Here is an 18,713-nt window from a genome sequence, read left to right on the forward strand (position 1 = left end):
TTCACAATATAAATCAATAGATCAAACAAAACATGGTTGCACATCTCTGACTCTAAAGATGGTGTCTGTATGTTATAGCAAAGTGTTAACTTTTTCAGTATTTTAATAATGTAGAAGAGTTGAATGTATTTCTGCTACTTGGTTATGTTTTAGACAAGGTTTATAAACCTGTTAGGAGAGTACCTGCAAAATTTTCACTATTGTAATAGACTTATTTTAGTGACAGAAAATATAAACTCATTTTGGGAAAATGCCTTCTTCCTAAATTATCATTAATAACATATTTGTAAAATAAAAGTTCCCAGGCTGTCAGTTCACAAAAATTGTGTTTTTTTTCCGTAAGAAAAATTGGTCTCTATTATTTATTACATATGTATTTCACTTATCATTGTCAATTGCTCATTACCTATACCTATATTATATATATATATATATATATATATATATGGATGCATGTGTACACACATATACATTCATTTTTGGAATGTGATGGAAGACCATTTTAATTTTAAAATAAACATAACACTCATTGAAAACTGGATAAAAACCTTCTAATAAAATCTTAATTTAAAACAAATATTCATCAAGTCTTTATTTTTTAACATTGTACAAATTCGTTCTCCCTTTTAAAATCTACAGTGATCATTCAGTTATACACCAAATAACAGAATTGAGGACAGGTAGGCTGACTATCTTTTTGAGAGATGCTTTAATTGTTCTCTGCTTCTAGATACACTAAGTTGCTGGCCACCTTCTTCTTCGCCGCACCCCTCCCCCCCACTGACTTAATTTTTCTAAGAAGGGCAAAGCATCCTTGAAGACTTGCTATTTTCATAACCAGAGACTTTTATATTTATGGAAAACCTAAAAACCAGAGAAAGCCCACAAAATAACAGTCATTTCAAACCAAAGACAATGCATTTTTTCTCATTTATTCAAATTCACTGCAGGAAGTAAACACTAAAAGATTAAAAAACAAAACAAAAAATTCACACTGCAGTATGTACAGTTTCATGACATCACATGAAGAAATTAAATTTCTAATAAAAATGACAAATTATATTACTAAGCAGATTGCATCAAAATTGGTTGTGTAAACCCCAGAATTCATATCATGAATGGTAATGTGCCTGTATTCCAGCATACTGGAACACTCTTGGTATAATGTTACATTTCCAATGGGATTAAAAAATTCATGAAAGTAGTTGTCTGAACTCTTTATGTTGAAAAGTGGTTGACTTGATTTTAAAAAGTTTTAAGACCCTTGGATTCAAAGCACATTCTTTCACAAAGCTTAAACCACAGAAGTCATGTCCGGAAATGGAATACTGTCCTGTTGGGATGGACATCTGATCTGACTTGTTAAGACATTTTGCCAAATGCACAGACGCACAGGGTCCCCCATGCACTTTTCATGCAGCAGGTAATCACAACTTAAATAAAGGGTTTATTCTATACATTTGTCCAGACTTGCAACTGTATACACACATGCACAATTTTTAAGCCTGTCTGATTATATTTACACTTATACATGGAATATACAGAAACCAAAGAGATTAAAAGGCTTTTCTGTTGCATTAGAACAATACAAAATATGTATTTTTCATTAAGGAAATCACTATTTACATCACCTTTAAAAACTGATTTTAACATCTTCATGTAACAAGTCAATATATATATATATACATATTATATATATATATATATATAAAATATATATTCTCACCAGTTTACTCTTCTGTAAGATTTACCAGAGAATAAACAGGTAATGCTACCTTACTGATGCCAATGAGAGCTGTAGTACCCTTTCACAAATGACTTCATTAAGAAGAAATTGTCTAGATATCTAAAATAGTCCTTGAAAACGTGTGTATGTGCATCCTTGTATCTACATATGCATAAACAAAGTGGATATGGATGTATGCCCTTTCTCACCACTCTTCTTTAAAATCACCCTAAACTCAAATTGGGGACATTCTCCAGTACATCAGAACATCATTCTTGTGGTCGTGTTTATCTACGTATTATATACCCTCATCCCTTTAACTGTTAATAATGATAACAAAACCAACCAACCGAAGAAACAAACAAAAATGTAGCAATGCTGGCCCTTGATGTCCTTTTCCTTGACCTAAATTTCACTCCTTTGTAAAAGCCTCTTTTCCCCTAATCAAAAGGGAATACCAACAATTTTTCTAACCTACCTCTAAGGCTCCAGACTTTTCATAATGGCAGGAAAAAAATGACTTGCTTAAAAGCTCATTTATATTGTCACAAGATTGTCACAGAGTAAATATGGGATGGAGTAGAATATATTCACTGGCCAGTGGAATTTCCATTTCAGAATAAGCATATGCCTTCATCTCTCCATGATGTAGCATAATATTCACTCTTGACTACTGCTTTATAATATATCCAGTAACTATTTACAAATCATTTTGAGAAAAAATAATCACTTAGGGTTTTGGATCATATTAGGAAATAACGCCCATTTTTAATATAAAAATCTTAGAAACAACTTCAAGTAGAACAACTTCAAATAGATATCCTTCTAATTAATAGTTGATTATGTCACGATTTTTTGATAGGTCAGTTGCAAACCTGGTTCACTTTTAAAAACAAAAATATCTGGTGAATGAATGGTGGACTGTAAAAACTGCACTTAAACATACGGATTCGTTTCAAGATCAAAACCCCATGTGGCTCAATAGTAAGTTCTTCCAAGATAACACCCGTGTTTACTTTTAATTACTATTTTAAAATAATAGATCCAATGGAGTGGTTGTGTACAACTCCTGTCACGCCATGCCTTTTCTACTTTTCTGTTAGTCAATCTGAGTTTAGTGCCATTCGTGGGTTTGAAGTAAGTATTTTCACCTTTGTCAGCAATGTTCTTAGGACAATGATTTTAATAGAAATTAAGGATGTATTCAGGAGAAGTGTCCAAACCATCCTGGAATCACCTGAGTTTGGTAAGTGGCCCTGTTATTCCATCCCTAAGGCTGATTAAGTAGATGTTACTCATTAGAACACATAAATAATCACAGATTTTCCTGAGATGTTGAGCCAGATATGAAAGTTGTCCCCTCCACCCAATTTTTTTTTGTCATAAAAAGTATTCTGAACCCGATTTCCAAAGACATAGCGGTTATATATGAACTACAATATTGCAAATTTTGGGTTGATGTATAACTGTACTGGGGAAAATATAGGCATCAAATAGGGCTTTTTTTTTTTTTTTTTGGTTTTTTGTTTTTTTTACAATCCTGTGTTCTGAGAAAAGTCATAAGCAATGGTTCTCAAACTTCAACATGCAGAAGAAACATCTGGGGAGTGTGTTAAGATGCAGATGGGAGATTCCCAGGTCCACTTAGCACAGATTGTTGTTCTGTAGATCTGAGATGCCGTCTAGGAATCTGCATTTTAAAACAAGTGCTCCAGATGATTCGAATGCAGGTGGTCTGAGTCCAGCTTTTAAGAAACCCTGGTCATAAGACTCACAGGTACCACAGAAATGGTGAGAAGTTTTACAAGAGATGGTGAAAATTGTCCAAAGAAAAGCCATTTTGCTTCTGTTAAAAACAACTTCTTAAATATTCAACTATTCAGGAAACCACCTGAAGATAAATGTTAACTTCCTAATTCTGTAAAAGGAGGAATATTAATTTAGTAAAGTAGTTAAAATACAAAAATGGAAATCTGCCTTTTTTTTGTTTTTAAGGATCTATCAAACTTCCATCAGTTGTAATCAATTTTTACTAAGTAGTACAAGGTTTAAAGAATTAGGTATTGAAAAGGACTGGGGTGGGGTAGACACATTGGGAACCACAAAACCCCTTCCAAGAGTTAAAAATAATTTTTTTTTTTTAGCAAAAGTGAAAAATGTAAGCATATTTTTTCTGTTTTATTTTTGAATCGGATAATGAGAAGTGAATTAGTTTTTTTTTATTCAATAATTAACATTTAAAGAGTTATTTAACAATTTGGACTTAAAAACACATGTGTTATGTAGACTGACTTCTGCAAAGCAAAATAAAGTACCCTAATAAAGGCAGTAAAATGCATTAATCCACTATGGATGGAGATTTACATTTTCATTTATGCCTATTATTTGTGATTATAAAAGAATTTCATTCATAGGCTACTCACAGTTGTTGTCTGATGCATACAGAGTGTTAAACAACCAATTGCTAGTTCAGTAGTTTCCTCATGACATCTAACGTAAAGCAAAAAGTAGTATGCATATTTAAACATCACCAGTAACCAATACTTTTCAAAATGAAAAAAGTTTCAATTATACCATGCTTTTCTCAAATCATGCTCTTATTTATACAGATCTCAAGTTCATACTAATTAGTTTTAAAAAGATCCAAAGCTGGATGGCAGGTACATTTTATTCTGATTCTTTTTTTATTGTTAGCACGTTTCCCAGAAGTCCATAAACTTCTCCATTTGCGCTGTGTGGGCGAGAGGCATTACTTCCCATATGGCTATTGTAAGGGCTTCTGAGATTAAAGAAAGAAGCTTTAGTTTCTGCAGCAGGAAGTAACTCTTCTTTGATTGTAACCTGTGAGACGCTTTCAGCAGATGAGGGCTCCCTCCAAATGTCCTTGTCCTGTGTTTCTCGACTGGTAACAGAACTGCCTCCCTTCTGAAGCATGTAATACAGTATTGGGTTAGTTTTGGTCAGTCTGGGACAGTCTTTTTCATACTCATTCTTATCTGCATCTGTGATAACCCACTTAATGGGTCCCTTCTCACTGGTCATGGAACACCCATTCGAAAGCCCAGATTCTGGTCTAGACCCTGCACAGCCCATGTGCTCGGGAAAAGAAGGGCTCATGGGAGTTTTTACTCCCCCTGGGTATGGAAATGTCCTGCTATCCATGCAACTGCTCGGCTGAGGGGAGCTGTACATCAGTCCATTTAAAGAAGAAATGCTGAATTCAGGCTTGCTGTTGGTCACAGTATTTTTGTGTCCTTTCTTTTTACTCTCGACAACAGAGTTACTCCTGTGCTGGGACAAATCTCTTACACAGTTTTCTGAGAGAAGCAGCTGTTTCAGAACATTGAAGCTTTTGCTCTCTCTGGCCCAACTCCTATGTTCACCATCGCTGGCTGAACCATGGCTGGCAGGATATTTAAATTCAAGATCACTTTTGTTAAATTTCAGCTCTTGCTGGTTAAGCAAGGACCCATACAACACTTCTGAAGCACTGTGACTGTTTGCAGCATCGACTATGTTATTTTTCATCTTTTTAAACGGATTTTCTAAAGGCTCCGTGTAAAGCTTCCTTTTCTTAGGAACCATGCAAAGATTCTTTGATTCTAGAAGTGTCAGTTCACTATTTCTGTGACTATTGTCCAGATCATCTGCCAGGTAACTCTCTTGATTCTGTCTTAGCAATCGACTTAACAGACCATTCTTTGAGAAAGAAAAATCCTGAGGTGAAACGGGCTCCGATTTAAAGTCCTCGGGCACTGGTAAGGCAGCTGCGCTTCTCTGCACGGGAGGAGCCATACCTAAGAACGGGGCACCCTTGGCGTCGTGGCTCAAGTGCACATTTGTATTATGAATATGTAAGTCATCGCAAGGCTCAGATTTTATTTTTACCATCAGTATTTGTTCATTTAAAGCTCTATCTGTGTGTTCCTGAGTGCTTTCATCTCTTAAAGGAATTTTCTCTTTCTTTTCACTCTTCCCTTTGTTGGGGTTTCCCAGGAGCAACTGGAGGACAGTGCGCCTTTCAAGCAGATTTTCTATTTCAGAACCAGAAAGTCCTGATTCGGGACCTGTTGCTGGACTGCTAAATGCCTTATTTTCTTCAACCGCATTTGTCTTATTTGAGAGCAGAGGACTATTTAATCTGTCAACCATGCCTACAGGTTTATCTGTGTTTACACTTAGCAGCTGCTTACTAGGTCTCTGCTCTTCTCCTGCTGCGGAAGACTGCATTCCACACTGAGCTAAATTTTGTAACAGTTTACTGGCACTGAAAGTTGCAGAGTTTTGTGCACCTTCATTTTGGACTGGTTTCTCTCCTTGCGATTCTTTGCTTTTCGTAAGGTCCATCAAGTGGTTAGACGCAGTATTTGCTGGCTTTTCAGGTTGAGAGCTGCAGGCATATGGTGGGGAGTTCCATTTGATGACCAGAGAGTGTTGGGAAAGGTTGATGGGAGACTCTGCTTTTGAGGATCCCAGTAATGGAGGAGTGCTCACTGGGGTAGTCCTGTTTGTACTGGGGCTTTCTATTACAGAAGTCCTCGTGTAATTCTGTGAACCGAACTTTGTCACGTCACTGTGTACTTCCTGAGGACTGCTGTTTCTTTCGACGCTTTCTTCATTCTTATGGCCGAGGAGCAATTGAAGAAGTGTTACTTTCTGGTGCGAATTTAGCTTGGAATTCTTTGAGGTATCTTGATCTTCTTTGAGATCGACACTGGGGACTTTGGGATCCCAAGTGTTTAGCAAGGACTGAGTTAAATTATCTAGAGAAACAGGCTGGTCGGGTTCTGGTTTCTCAATTCGATGTTTGCAGGACAAGTCTATGGGAACACAGTTGGAATAAGAACTTTCATCGCCACTGCTATCATCTGTAAAACTAGGATTGTTATCTGAGTACTCATCAATGGTTGTAGGTGTACTGCTATCCTCAAAAATGCTTCCTCTCTCACTAAGATTATGTCCGTTCATTGGCTTTGGTATGGTCTGGCTTTTAAGAAGATGTAAAAGCAAACTATTACTAGCAGCTTGTTTTATACTGTTTCTTTCCAGTGAGTTCTTATAGCCTGCATTTTTGGGGGAAGAGGGAACACCCACTGGATTCTGAAACGTGGTATTCTTGCTAGCCATTAGTTTGCTTGATGATGTTCTTGCCTGACCATTGAGATGGCTTGACACTCCTTTTGAGAGCTGGAAACTGCCAACATCCTTCTGGCCATTTTCCTGCAATCTGGCCATCGCAGCAAGTCTCTCACTCGCCGCCTGACTGGCGTTTTGTGTTTTTAAAGCATGTTCTCGAGAATACTGCTGCAAATGGGCTTCACTCGAAAGGAGTAATGCTAACTGGCTGCAAGCAACACTAGGTTTGGGGGAAGTGGCAGGACTAGCCCTTTTTTCCACCATGCTTGCAACCGCCTGCAATCTTGCAGCACACGACAAGGGTTCGCTCATGACCTTTGTCCCACTTTGTCCAACACGATGCGGTGACTCTGGGAACCGATCTCTGATGAGGTTCTTAGTTACGTCAGGAAGACTGGTATCAGGCTTTTGATCTTTAGCTTTACTTTTCTTCAACAAAGTTTTTAAGTGACTTGACGCAACACCGTAGCACCTTAAATCTTTTTCCACTTTTAAGGAGTCATGACTGAGGGCATATCCTTGCTCCTTGAGGCTCTGCCTAATTTGTTGCGACAGAGCAACAGTCTGCAGCCTAGAGCTGAATGACTGAAGCAAAGAGGCCAGTAATGTGCTATCTTGTTTGCCTTTAGGCACACTGTCAACCATGCCAGCTAGCAAAGCTTCCTTCTTTACGTTTAAATTTACGATGGAATCAGACAGCCTCTTCCGCTTCGCTGCGTTCCAGTCCTCAGAAGACTGCAAGAGCCTGGCTTTTTTGAGATGCAACATGCCAGATCCCTGATGTGAATGTGTATTGAGAACGGGCCCATTACTTTGACAGGTGGGAAATGCACTGCCAGAAATGTTAAAGTTCTGATCGTCTTCATTATGCCCAGCAGACTTTTTGTCAACGGCAGTCCCTGATCCCTCTGCTGCCTGATGCATTAGTAATCCTTCTAGGTAAGTTAAAACAATAGAATCCTGGTGCACATCAGAGCCAAGCTCTTCTCCATGAGTCATGTTCAATAGAAGTGTTCACAAGGGCTTGGTTTCTAGTCACGCTGAAGAATGGTTTTCTGTGGGGAGTGAGATGTAACTTTAATAAGTGGGCGTCAGTTTATCACCTTCCATGGTAATTAGACAGAGATGCACTGTTTCACTCCAACCAGGATTTCTTCTGGCAATGACAAGAAAAAAAAAGCAGGCAAACTCCAAAGCAGTAGGACCACAGAGCAGATCAACTCCTAAGCAAGAAGAAGCAGAAGAATTCCTTAATACGTAGGTCTACAGAAGCAAGCAGACAGACTCCTTAGTGAATGCACTGCTCCTTCTTCATCTTGCTTCCAATTAAATGCAAATATCAGTGCTCTAAAAAATAAATAAATACATAAAAAAGTTAGGAAGGGACAGAGCTAGGATACCTATAAGCAAAAGAATCAAATATGTGTAAGTTTCTGTATATATGTGTGTGTGTACATAAACATAATACACATACATATGTATGCATTACAGTCACTTCTTTACTAATAGATTTTGCCATTCCTATTAGATCGGAAATCTCCACTGGAAAGCCTATAAATTAATCCATATTGTTAAAATGATCAAATCATTTAGAGAAAGCACTTAGGTGTTATAGGACTGTCTTCCGAAGAGCACAAGGTTTCTAAATTTTCATGAGCACTTTCTGCAAAGTAATATGAATGCTAAGTCTCTTTTATAGTAAGGGAGCCAGAATTTGCTCTCTGACGTGCCTAGGAGCTTATGAAGGAACAAAAGCAGCAGTCCAGGAGAAAACAAGAAAAGAGACAAACATGACATGAACCCCTCTGATGAGCTGGATGTGGAGGTGAGGACTGAAGAGAGATGCACTTCTGACATCATCCTTGAGACATCACACATTCCACAAGTGATCTGTAGAATTTCTGTTTTCAAAGAAATGGAAGCACTAACAAATACAAGTATTTTGTGGGCCTATGCAAACTATGACAGTCTTAGTCATATTCATAAACATTTAAGTGTAATCACAAACTTATTCACCCATAATTTTTACCATGACTTATTAAAATCGAAGAGATGGATTCTCTAGATGCTCATCAAGTGTATCCGAGGTTTAATGTTTGTTTTGAAATCTTTACTCATTTGCTTTATGTAGAAATTTTAATGTGAGGTCCATTCTGAGCACATGCAGAACATAGGTTGTGGGTGAACCTGTAACTCCCAAGTTCCTAGGATGTTCCTAATATAAAGTACTTTTCTCCCCACGCATGCTATCTCTTTTTGTGTGGCTTTGCTATTACTGAGTATAAATAAATTAAAATATCGTATGTGATTTGAAACAATTTTGTAAGATTTTAAAATAAAAATCATTAATTTAGAAAAATGTGTTAAGGTACTTGTACCTACTTTTAGTTTAGAAAATGTGGGTACTCTAAGATGTATAACTATGTGTATACAATAGGCTATCACAGCATCCTGTTGAAAAATGGGCAGGAAATGAATTTAGAATAGATTTGAAGGGAAGATAATTGACTTCTTCCAGAAAATTCTAAGTCAATGTGGTTGTTTTTGATTAATTTCTTTGGAAAGAAATTCTACAAATAGCACCATTACATGAAACGGTGAGGAAAGAACTTCTTAGAGAAACCTGCTTTTTAATAAGATGACTCTGTAAATGAAAGATTGTATTTCCTATGACACTGGTTCAGGCGGCACTCAGCCACAACACCTACCATCATTCTAGCAAAAAAATGAAATGCTGAAGAAATTAGGAACTCTGAGACTACTTAAGGCCTGAATTCACTCAGACTCTGCTATTAAAAACTCTTCAGGGAATCCAGTGAGCCAAATCTCTTCAGAAAACTTCCTTTTTTTTCCTTTCAATAACTGAAGCAGGAGAAATCGTTACATTTTATTAATATTTAAGTCAATTTATAAATAACAAAGTAAGAACGAAGAGATAATAAAAAACAAATCCATTATAATTTTAAATAAGAATTTACACATAGCCAACCCATTCTTAATTCCGTATCTTCCTGGTTTTGAAAGACAACATATCCGTATGGGCAACTGACAGCTTGTTAACTGTCATGCATGAACTTGGAAATATCTTGTAAACAACAATTCCAGATTTCAAATACATGTCTAAGAGGCGGGCGTTATCACTTCTGGGTCTGCTCTCTGTACCTGTATAAATCAAAATGTGTTACTTTGGAAAACTTCGGTAGCTCATAATTATGCTGAAGAGAGGACAGACATCTTCCTTGTTCCATAAACTGCAAAATATGTATCTTATTTTTAGATTTTCTAACGCCAATTACAACGATTAATCAATGGATTATCTTATTTCCACATCATCTATTTTCTTCTAATCTCTGTTCTTACATACCAGCCTTCAATAATTGTCCATTTATGAACCATTTCAAATAAATTTTGGTGTGCCAACATGATAAGAGAAGAAAGAGTACTGCCATGCATCCTTTGAGCAAAACAGGGCAGTTGAGGTTCTTGTCACGAAATAGTGAGTGACGAAGTCCTTCTTATTGAATAGCTGACTAGACGGAAGTACCCTATTTCCTTTTTGTCTTTAGAAATATACTGCTATGGGAACAATGTGAGGTGACAGATGTATTAACTAACTTTACTGTGATAATCATTTTGCAATATATGTGCATATCAAATCATCATGTTGTACACCTTAAACCTTCACAATGTTATATATCAATTATATCTCAATAAACCTGGGAAAATGAGAACCATACTGTTGAACTATATTGTTTACTCATCGATTCTTGAGTCTGAGAAAATTCATTTAGGATTTTGTCCCCTGAAGACAACAGTCAGTGATGTTGCCTGTGCACTCAATGTCACCATCATCATTCATGTCTAGAGTACAACTATCATTCTCTTTGCAGCCATCCTCTGATTCATCTAATTGAAGCATCTTCCTATGCCAACTTTCTTCTCTTTCACATTATAGATGGGAAGGAAAAATACTGAATTCTCTATTGTGTTTCCTAAAAACTTAAAACAGAAGAAGAAGACTACAAAGACAGTGTCTCCAGACTTTTCTTTTTAAACATTCATGAGAAATGATACAGAATTAATGGGCTATGCAATAAGGAAACTGAAGATGATACAGTGATGACTTATTTCATTATTGCATCATCCTTCTAAGCACTTCTATTATTTTCCCTTGGCTTATTATTTAATCTTTATTTGGCACAACTGGAAATAATGAATCAATTCTCAAGATCAGAAAATGGAAAAATATACATAGATATAGGAAAATTAAGATCACTAAAGTTCCAATAATGTATCTTTGATTTATAAAAGGTTCTATTAGACATATATAGTAATAGCAATATAACACTGTTCTTTCCTATTAAAAATACATTCATTAAAACTTTAAGAACGAATAAAAGTCATATAATCCTTGCTACTACTTAGAAATATTAAAAAAAAAAAAAAGCTTCAAAATCTAAAACCAGATTTGTGGTGCCTGGGTGGCTCAGTGGGTTAAGCATCTGACTCTTGATTTCAGCTCAGGTAATAATCTCATGGTTTATGGGTTCGAGTCCCATGATAGGCTCTGCACTGACACCGTGGAGCCTGCTGATTCTATCTCCCTCTCTCTCTCTGCCCCTCCCTGCTTGCTATTTCTTTCTCTCAAAAAAATAAATAAAACATTAAAAAAAAAACAACTAAAAAACTAACATTACATGTTTCAAAGAATGCTGCCTGAGAGTATATCAAGGATTAATGTATTTCATGGCAATTTAATAAAATTCATGTACAACTACTTCACAATGTTAAAATTATAAACTGAATCTTCCTTTTATTAATTTAAAATTGTTTATAAGAATAAAAACCTTTTAAATTTCATAAAATTGACTTTTCACTGCTCTAACTAGCCTACAGCTAAAAAAAATTGCTAGATTTAAAAAAAAAACAATAAAATCAAACTAAACTGTGAAAGAATTCCATGGAATCTTGACCATATGCACAGATTTGGAGAAAGATCCAAGCTTCAACACACAGACTAGTTTATTTAAATATCTAGTAAAATGCTTGAATTCAGAGAGTATTTTTTAAAAGCTACATTTTTAAGTACCTGAAAAATATGAAATTATGTTGAAGTCTAACGTTTTTTATTTAGAGTTTTAATCAATACGATAGTTGTAAATAATTTGCACATTAACCATTCCCAAATGGGTATTGTATTGATCTTTGAGGAAGTTAAACTAATTTCATTGAAATGTGTTTTGTACTTTCTATTTGGAAATGGCTTATTAAGCAAAGGGAAAATCTGAATTTTTAACCACTTTTGAAAATGGCAAAATAAAATTTTATTTGGATAAATGAAGGATGAATCTAATAGAATTCTTATATGTGGGACTACTTTTGGTTGACAACACATAAATAATGAGAAAGGTCTTCCTCCAGCTGTTTTTAAGGAAAGGATACAGTATCTTACTTGTCATTAAACTCTCCATTAAAAACACATTTCAATGACTAAACATCCATGAAGTTACTTTGTATGGTGGTTAAATTATGTCTAGTGAACACTTCATGACTTCCAATTGTTTCTGTGAAATCTCTTCTAATTTATTTTGCATTAGCAAGTAATACCAGTTTGCTGAATTTAAACGTATTTCTCCAATGCCACTTTAATAAGCATTTCAATTTTTGGCTCTGGTTCCTCAAAATGTAAAATTAACTGAAAGTCTACTTATTTGTGACATTCAAGAATAACTCCTATTGGATAACATTACCTAAATTCCACTGTAGATTATTTTAGGGATGCTTTTTATACAAAAGGCTAAGAAAAATATTAAGATGTTTCACTAAGGATTAGAAGAAAAATATTGAAGTTTAAAGAAGATTCCAAAGTCCTAATTATTGAACCTTTTATTAAAACAATACAAACTGAGGTAAATAATTCAGAAAATTCTTGGTGTTCTCTAAGGTGAGGCCTTGAAAAAAAGTTTTAAAAGTTGAAAGGAAACAAAATCCAAGAAAAATTTATCAGGAGGATGTAACACCAAACAGTTTATCCAAATGTGTAAGATTAGGCTTTCCAAACCAGTGGCCTATGAAAAGTTGTAATACACAGCACTCAACACTTAATTTCACAGAACAAGAAAGAAAAAGTAACATTTCAGATAAGGGTTCTGGGGCTTCTTTAAAAAGTCAAGATTACAGTGAATCCCCTATTATAAATTGAAAGTTATTTTTTAACCAAGTCAACAAAACTGTAACTAAAAAAGGAAATACTACCAATACCGACACCACAGAAATGAAAACGATCATAAGAGGTTACTATGAACAACTATACTCCCAACAAACTTGACAACCTATATGAAATGGAAATATTCCTAGAAACATACAACTTCCAAAGACTGAATCAGGAAAAAAATAGAAAATCTGAATAGACCAATTACTAGTACAGCGATCAAATTAGTGCTAAAATATCTCCCAATGAAGAAAAGCCCAGGACCAGAATTTCACGGAACATTTGAAAAATTAACACCAATCCTTATCAAACCCTTCCAAAAAGTCAAATATGAGGGAACACTGCCAAACTCATTTTATGAGGTCAGCATTACCCTGATACCAAAACCAGAAAAAGGTCACTACCAGACAAACAAACAAAAAACTACAATGATGAATTATATATGATGAATATAGATACAAAAATTTTCAGTAAGATACTAGTAAACCAAATTCGGCAGCATATTAAAAGAATCATTCACCATGATCAAATGGGACTAATCCCACAGATGCATGGGTGGTTCAACACCAGAAAATCAATCAATGTGATATATCACATTAATGGAATGAAATTATCATGACCATCTCACTGGATGCAGAAAAAGCATTTGACAAAATTCAACATCTACTCGTTAAAAATAGGTATAGAAGAAACATCTCAACATAGTAAAGGCCATTATATGACAAACCCACAGCTAACAGCACACTCAATGGTGAAAAGTTAAAAGTTTTTGCTTTGAGATCAGGAGCAAGGCAAGGATGTCCAATCTCACCACTCCTATTAAAATGGTATTAGTCCTAGGTAGAGCAATTAGGCAAGAAAAATAAATAAAAGGTGTCAGAATTAGAAAGGAAGAAGTAAAAACTTTCTCTATTTATAATGATTTTATACATAGAAAATCCTAAAGATTCAACCAAGCAAAGAACTGTTAGATGTAATCAATAAGTTCAGTAAAAATTGCAAGATACAAAATTAACCGACAAAAATCAGCAGCATTTCTATACACTAGCAATGAATTTTCTGAAAAAGAAATTGATCCTACTTATAATGTCACAAAATAGTTAGAAATAAATTTAACTAAGGAAGTGAATGATCTCTCCTCTGAAAACTACAAGACACTCATGAAAGAAAAGGAAGAAGACACAAATAAATGGAAAGGTATCCTGTGTTCACGGACTGGAACAATTAATACTGCTAAAATGTCAACACTACCAAAAGCCATCAACTTAATGCCATTCCTATCAAGATTCCAATGGAATTTTTTCATAGAAGAATAAAAAACACTCTTAAAATTTATATGAAACCACAAAAGATACCAAATAGTAACATATATATATCTCCTAGGAAAGTAGAATAAAGCAGGAGGCATCACACTTTTTGATTTCAACCTATACTATAAAGCTACACTCATCAAAATAGCTTGTATTAGCATAAAAACAAACAGGCCAATGGGACAGAAGAAAGAACCCCAAAATAAACTCAAGCATATACGATCAACTAATATTTTGACAACGGAACCAAAAAAACTGAATGGAGAAAAGACAGCCTTTTCAATTAATGGTATGGGGATAATTGGATAACATGTAAAAGAATAAACCTGGACTCATATATTTTACCACTCCCCAAAATTAACTCAAAATGTATTAAAGACTTAAATATATGATCTGAAATCATGAAATTCCTAGAAGAAAACATAGGAATAAAGCTCCCTGATGTGGGTCTTGGTAATGAGTTTTAGGATACAACACCTAGCAATAAAATAAAGCACAAACAATAAAATAAAAAAAATAAGTATACTACATCAAACTAAAAAGCTTCTGCACAGCAAAATAAATCATGGACAGAGTGAAAAGACAACTGATGGAATGGGAAAAGATATTTACAAGCCATATATCTGATAAGGGTTAATAACCAAAAAATATAAAGAACTCATACAACTTAATAGCAAAAACGGCAAATAAATCATTTTTAAAAAGGGCAAAGGACCTGAAGTGACATTTCTCCAAAGAAGATATACAGAGAGCCAACAGGTATGTGAAAATATGCTCACTATCAGTAGTCATTAGGGAAATGCAAATTAAAATTACAATGGGCTATCACCTCATGCTTGTTAGAATGACCACCATCAAAGGACAAGACATAGCAAATGTTAATGTCGATGCAGAGAAAAAAAGTCCTTGTGCACTTTTGGTGGGATTTAAACTGGTACAGCCACTATGGAAAACAGTATGGAGGATCCTCAAAAATTAAAAATAGACCAATCATACAATTTGGCAATTGTACTGCTGAGAATATATCCAATATCCAAAGCCAATGAAAATACTAATTTGAAAATATATCTGCATCCCCTTATTCCTAGCAGTATTATTAACAAAAGCCAAGACATGGAAATAAGCTAAGTGTCCATGGATGGATGAATGAACAAAGTAGCTGTGAAATACACACACACACACACACACACACACACACACACACAAATACACATGATGGCATATCATTCAGCCATTAAAAAACAAGGAAATCTTACCATTTGTGACAACATAGATGGCCTTTGAGGCATTATCCTCAGTGAAATAATAAGTCAGACAGAGAAAGGCAGATACCATATATGGTAACACTTATATGGAAAATCCAAAACAAAAACAAAACAAAATAGCCAACTCAAAGAGATCACACTGATCGCTTATCATTACCAGAGGCAGAGAGTTGGGGGGAGGGGAGATGGGAGGAAGGTGGTCAAAAGATACAGACTTCCTGTTATAAGATAAATAAGTCCTTGGGATGTAACACACAGCATGATGACTAGAGCTAGCACTGCTGTATGATATATAGGAAAGTTGTTAAGAGAGTAAATCCTAAGAGTTCTCATAATGAGGTTTTTTTCCTGTTTTTAAAAATTGTATTTATATGAGAAGATGGAAGTCAGCTAAATGTATGGTAGTATTCATTTCACAATATATGAAAATCAAATCACTGTGCTGTAAAATTACAGTGACATATGTCAACTACTTCTCAAGCTGGAAAAACAAAGAATTCTAAGTATTTGTAAACATTTGAAAAATGGAGTTATTGTGTCTAAAAAAATTATAAATATCATTTGCTATTCTTTTAATTATCACAACTATTGCTTTATTCCACTTTACAATTGTCTTACATATAGGGGCATCTGGGTGTCTCAGTCGGTTAAAGCGCCCAACTTCGGCTCAGGTCATTATCTCACTCGCGTTGGTGAATTTGAGCACTGCGTCGGGCTCTGTACTGACTGCTCGGAGCCTGGAGCCTGCTTTGAGTTCTGTGTCTCCCTCTCTCTCTGCCCCTCCCTTGATCACACTCTGTCTCTCTCTCTAAAATAAACATTAAAAAAAATTAAAAAATAAATAAATAAAACTGTCTTATATATAAATGGAAACTAGTTATTAAATTTAGATTTAGTTTCAGTAACTCAGTCTAAAAGACTGATCACCACTACAACAGAAGCAGAATAAATGACAGAAAAGGGAAAAAAGAAAAGTTGGTTTTTGAAAAAAATTTAAGGAAAAAAAACCACATTCAATTGTTGTCATTTCAAGCCGGGAATAATAAGGACATGATAAGAAAGGATGACTGAAATTTATTAGAATACATTTCTAATCTATTGAGAAAAAAGGAATAGATATTAATGACCTTTGATATAATTTGAATTCTGAGACAGTAACTTTCTTTGTAGTATTATCTTTGTGCAAAGACGAATGTGTGGTTGTACAATTTGATGGGTGCCAAGAAAATAAGCTTATCTGAAAACATTTTGCTCAACTGAGGGCCTCAACATTATAGAACAGAAGAGCTTCTTGCCCTCTCCCAGGGGTTCTCAATTTAAATAGTAAATAGTCTTCAAAGGTTGGTAACAGAAGCCAGTGACACTGTGTGAGTAAAACAGCGGCCCAGATTGCTCTCCACTGCAACCTGAGGGACTTACATATTTTTGCCCAAGGCCAAATTTGCTCCTGACTTCGAGGTCCATCAGCTTTAACTTGCTGTCAGCTGCTTCCATAGGAGGAAAATTGTGTCATTCACATTCTCTATTAAATGAGACTCACTAGGACACGCCAATGCTTGCCTGACTCAAGTGTTCAATATAAAGACATGTGTATGTGAGGACCTCTTCAACCCTAAAATTTTATTTCTATGACTCCAAGTAATTTATCAAATTGTAGCTGATAAAAAGGACAAGCATGTTAACCAGAAAGTTGATAATGCTATCATAAAGTTGTGGAAACAGTCCTGACCAGTATGTGTCATAGTCTTTTCAGTGAATTCTGGGGGAAGGAAATGATTTTGTAATAGCTATACAACCTCCCCATCCAATCGCCCCAAATTATTTATCTTCATTACTTTCTTTAAGGGGGCCACAGAATTTCAAACAGATGTTTACTTCAAAGCTAAAAATGAGCTTATGTCCAAACTGGAGCTTTTGCTGATCTCACAATGACTACATACTGAATAAAATGCAATAATAAAGATTCAGGATCCTTGGTGGCAGATAAAAGCATATGAGAGAGAGGACAATTATTGTCCTGGTGACAGAAACAAAGATCTCCTATAACTGATATAGCAAAAGAAAGAGCTTCATTGTTCTGAATTATCAGAAGGCTTATGTTTATGAAGCAAATTCGATAAAAGCCACTATTTCACTCTGCCTTTACAATTCATTAAAAAAATTAATCTTAAATCAAAATTAAGATTTGAAGCAAAAAAAAAAAAGGCCCACGAATCACAGGAGCTAGAGAAAGAGCTTAACTGCCAAACAATTTCTATTCCAAAAATGTAATATTTTCCTGGATACTGTGTTGCATTTTCTTGAAAACACGGAAAACTAGAATATCATTAACGAAAATTAATTCTAACTACAACTGTTAAAAACCGAGAAGATAAACATTATATGATAAATACATAATTATTTATTTAGCATTAATATTAATGTCTCTCACTGCCTCCTACTATTCTTGAATAACAAACAGCTTCTTTGAAGAAACACAAAATAATCACTAACAAATTATTTTGGTAGCACGTAAAAGTGAAAAAAAAAGGGGGGGTTTAAGTATAAAACAGAGAGTATAGGTTCTCCTAACCTTTTTCAATAGCTGTTCAAAATAACTGGTTCTTTCTATCAGTTTTCAAAAGCATATTTTCCAAACTCTATCAAAATATAAAATATAATGGAAAATGGTGCTTTTTTCTGGAATTGAGTGTTTATAGTATAGTTTATAAACATACATACATACATACATACATACATACCATACATACATACTGGGACATTCTTTGAGATTGGAGTATAAATTCTATTAAATTCAACTATGGTCTCCCCATCCCTAAAATAGATCTGACATACAGATACAAGCACAAGGTCAAGGTCACAGATCAGTAAGAAAGATTACCAACAGAACGGATATAACAGCTGGCAATTGATCAAAGCTCCTGGAGTTTTTAGTACACTTACCAGATAGTCCGCATTTACTCATAGGGTACACTCTGTTTTAAAAATGTTTCCCATCTTTGAAGACAAGATCTTCATGTACCTTTTGTTATAAAGCATATTCTGCTAAAATGTTGCATTGATCA

General features: G+C 35.0%; 1 protein-coding gene across 2 annotated transcripts in view; it reads right to left on the minus strand.

The window, feature by feature from the left end:
* Positions 1–911: 911 nt before the first annotated feature.
* The window catches only part of NRIP1 (nuclear receptor interacting protein 1), a 100,478-nt gene continuing 82,676 nt past the window's right edge, over positions 912–18,713 (minus strand). For both annotated transcript variants that reach the window (XM_047099687.1, XM_047099688.1), the window contains one exon: positions 912–8,209. In XM_047099687.1, the coding sequence (XP_046955643.1) occupies positions 4,394–7,861 (3,468 nt within the window). In that variant the 5' untranslated portion in view covers positions 7,862–8,209 and the 3' untranslated portion in view covers positions 912–4,393. The remainder of the gene's footprint in view (positions 8,210–18,713) is intronic.

Source organism: Lynx rufus, unplaced genomic scaffold, assembly GCF_022079265.1.
Source record: "Lynx rufus isolate CCGP_SWC_20201006 ecotype Redwood Valley unplaced genomic scaffold, mLynRuf1.p SCAF_5, whole genome shotgun sequence".
NCBI lineage: Eukaryota > Metazoa > Chordata > Mammalia > Carnivora > Felidae > Lynx > Lynx rufus.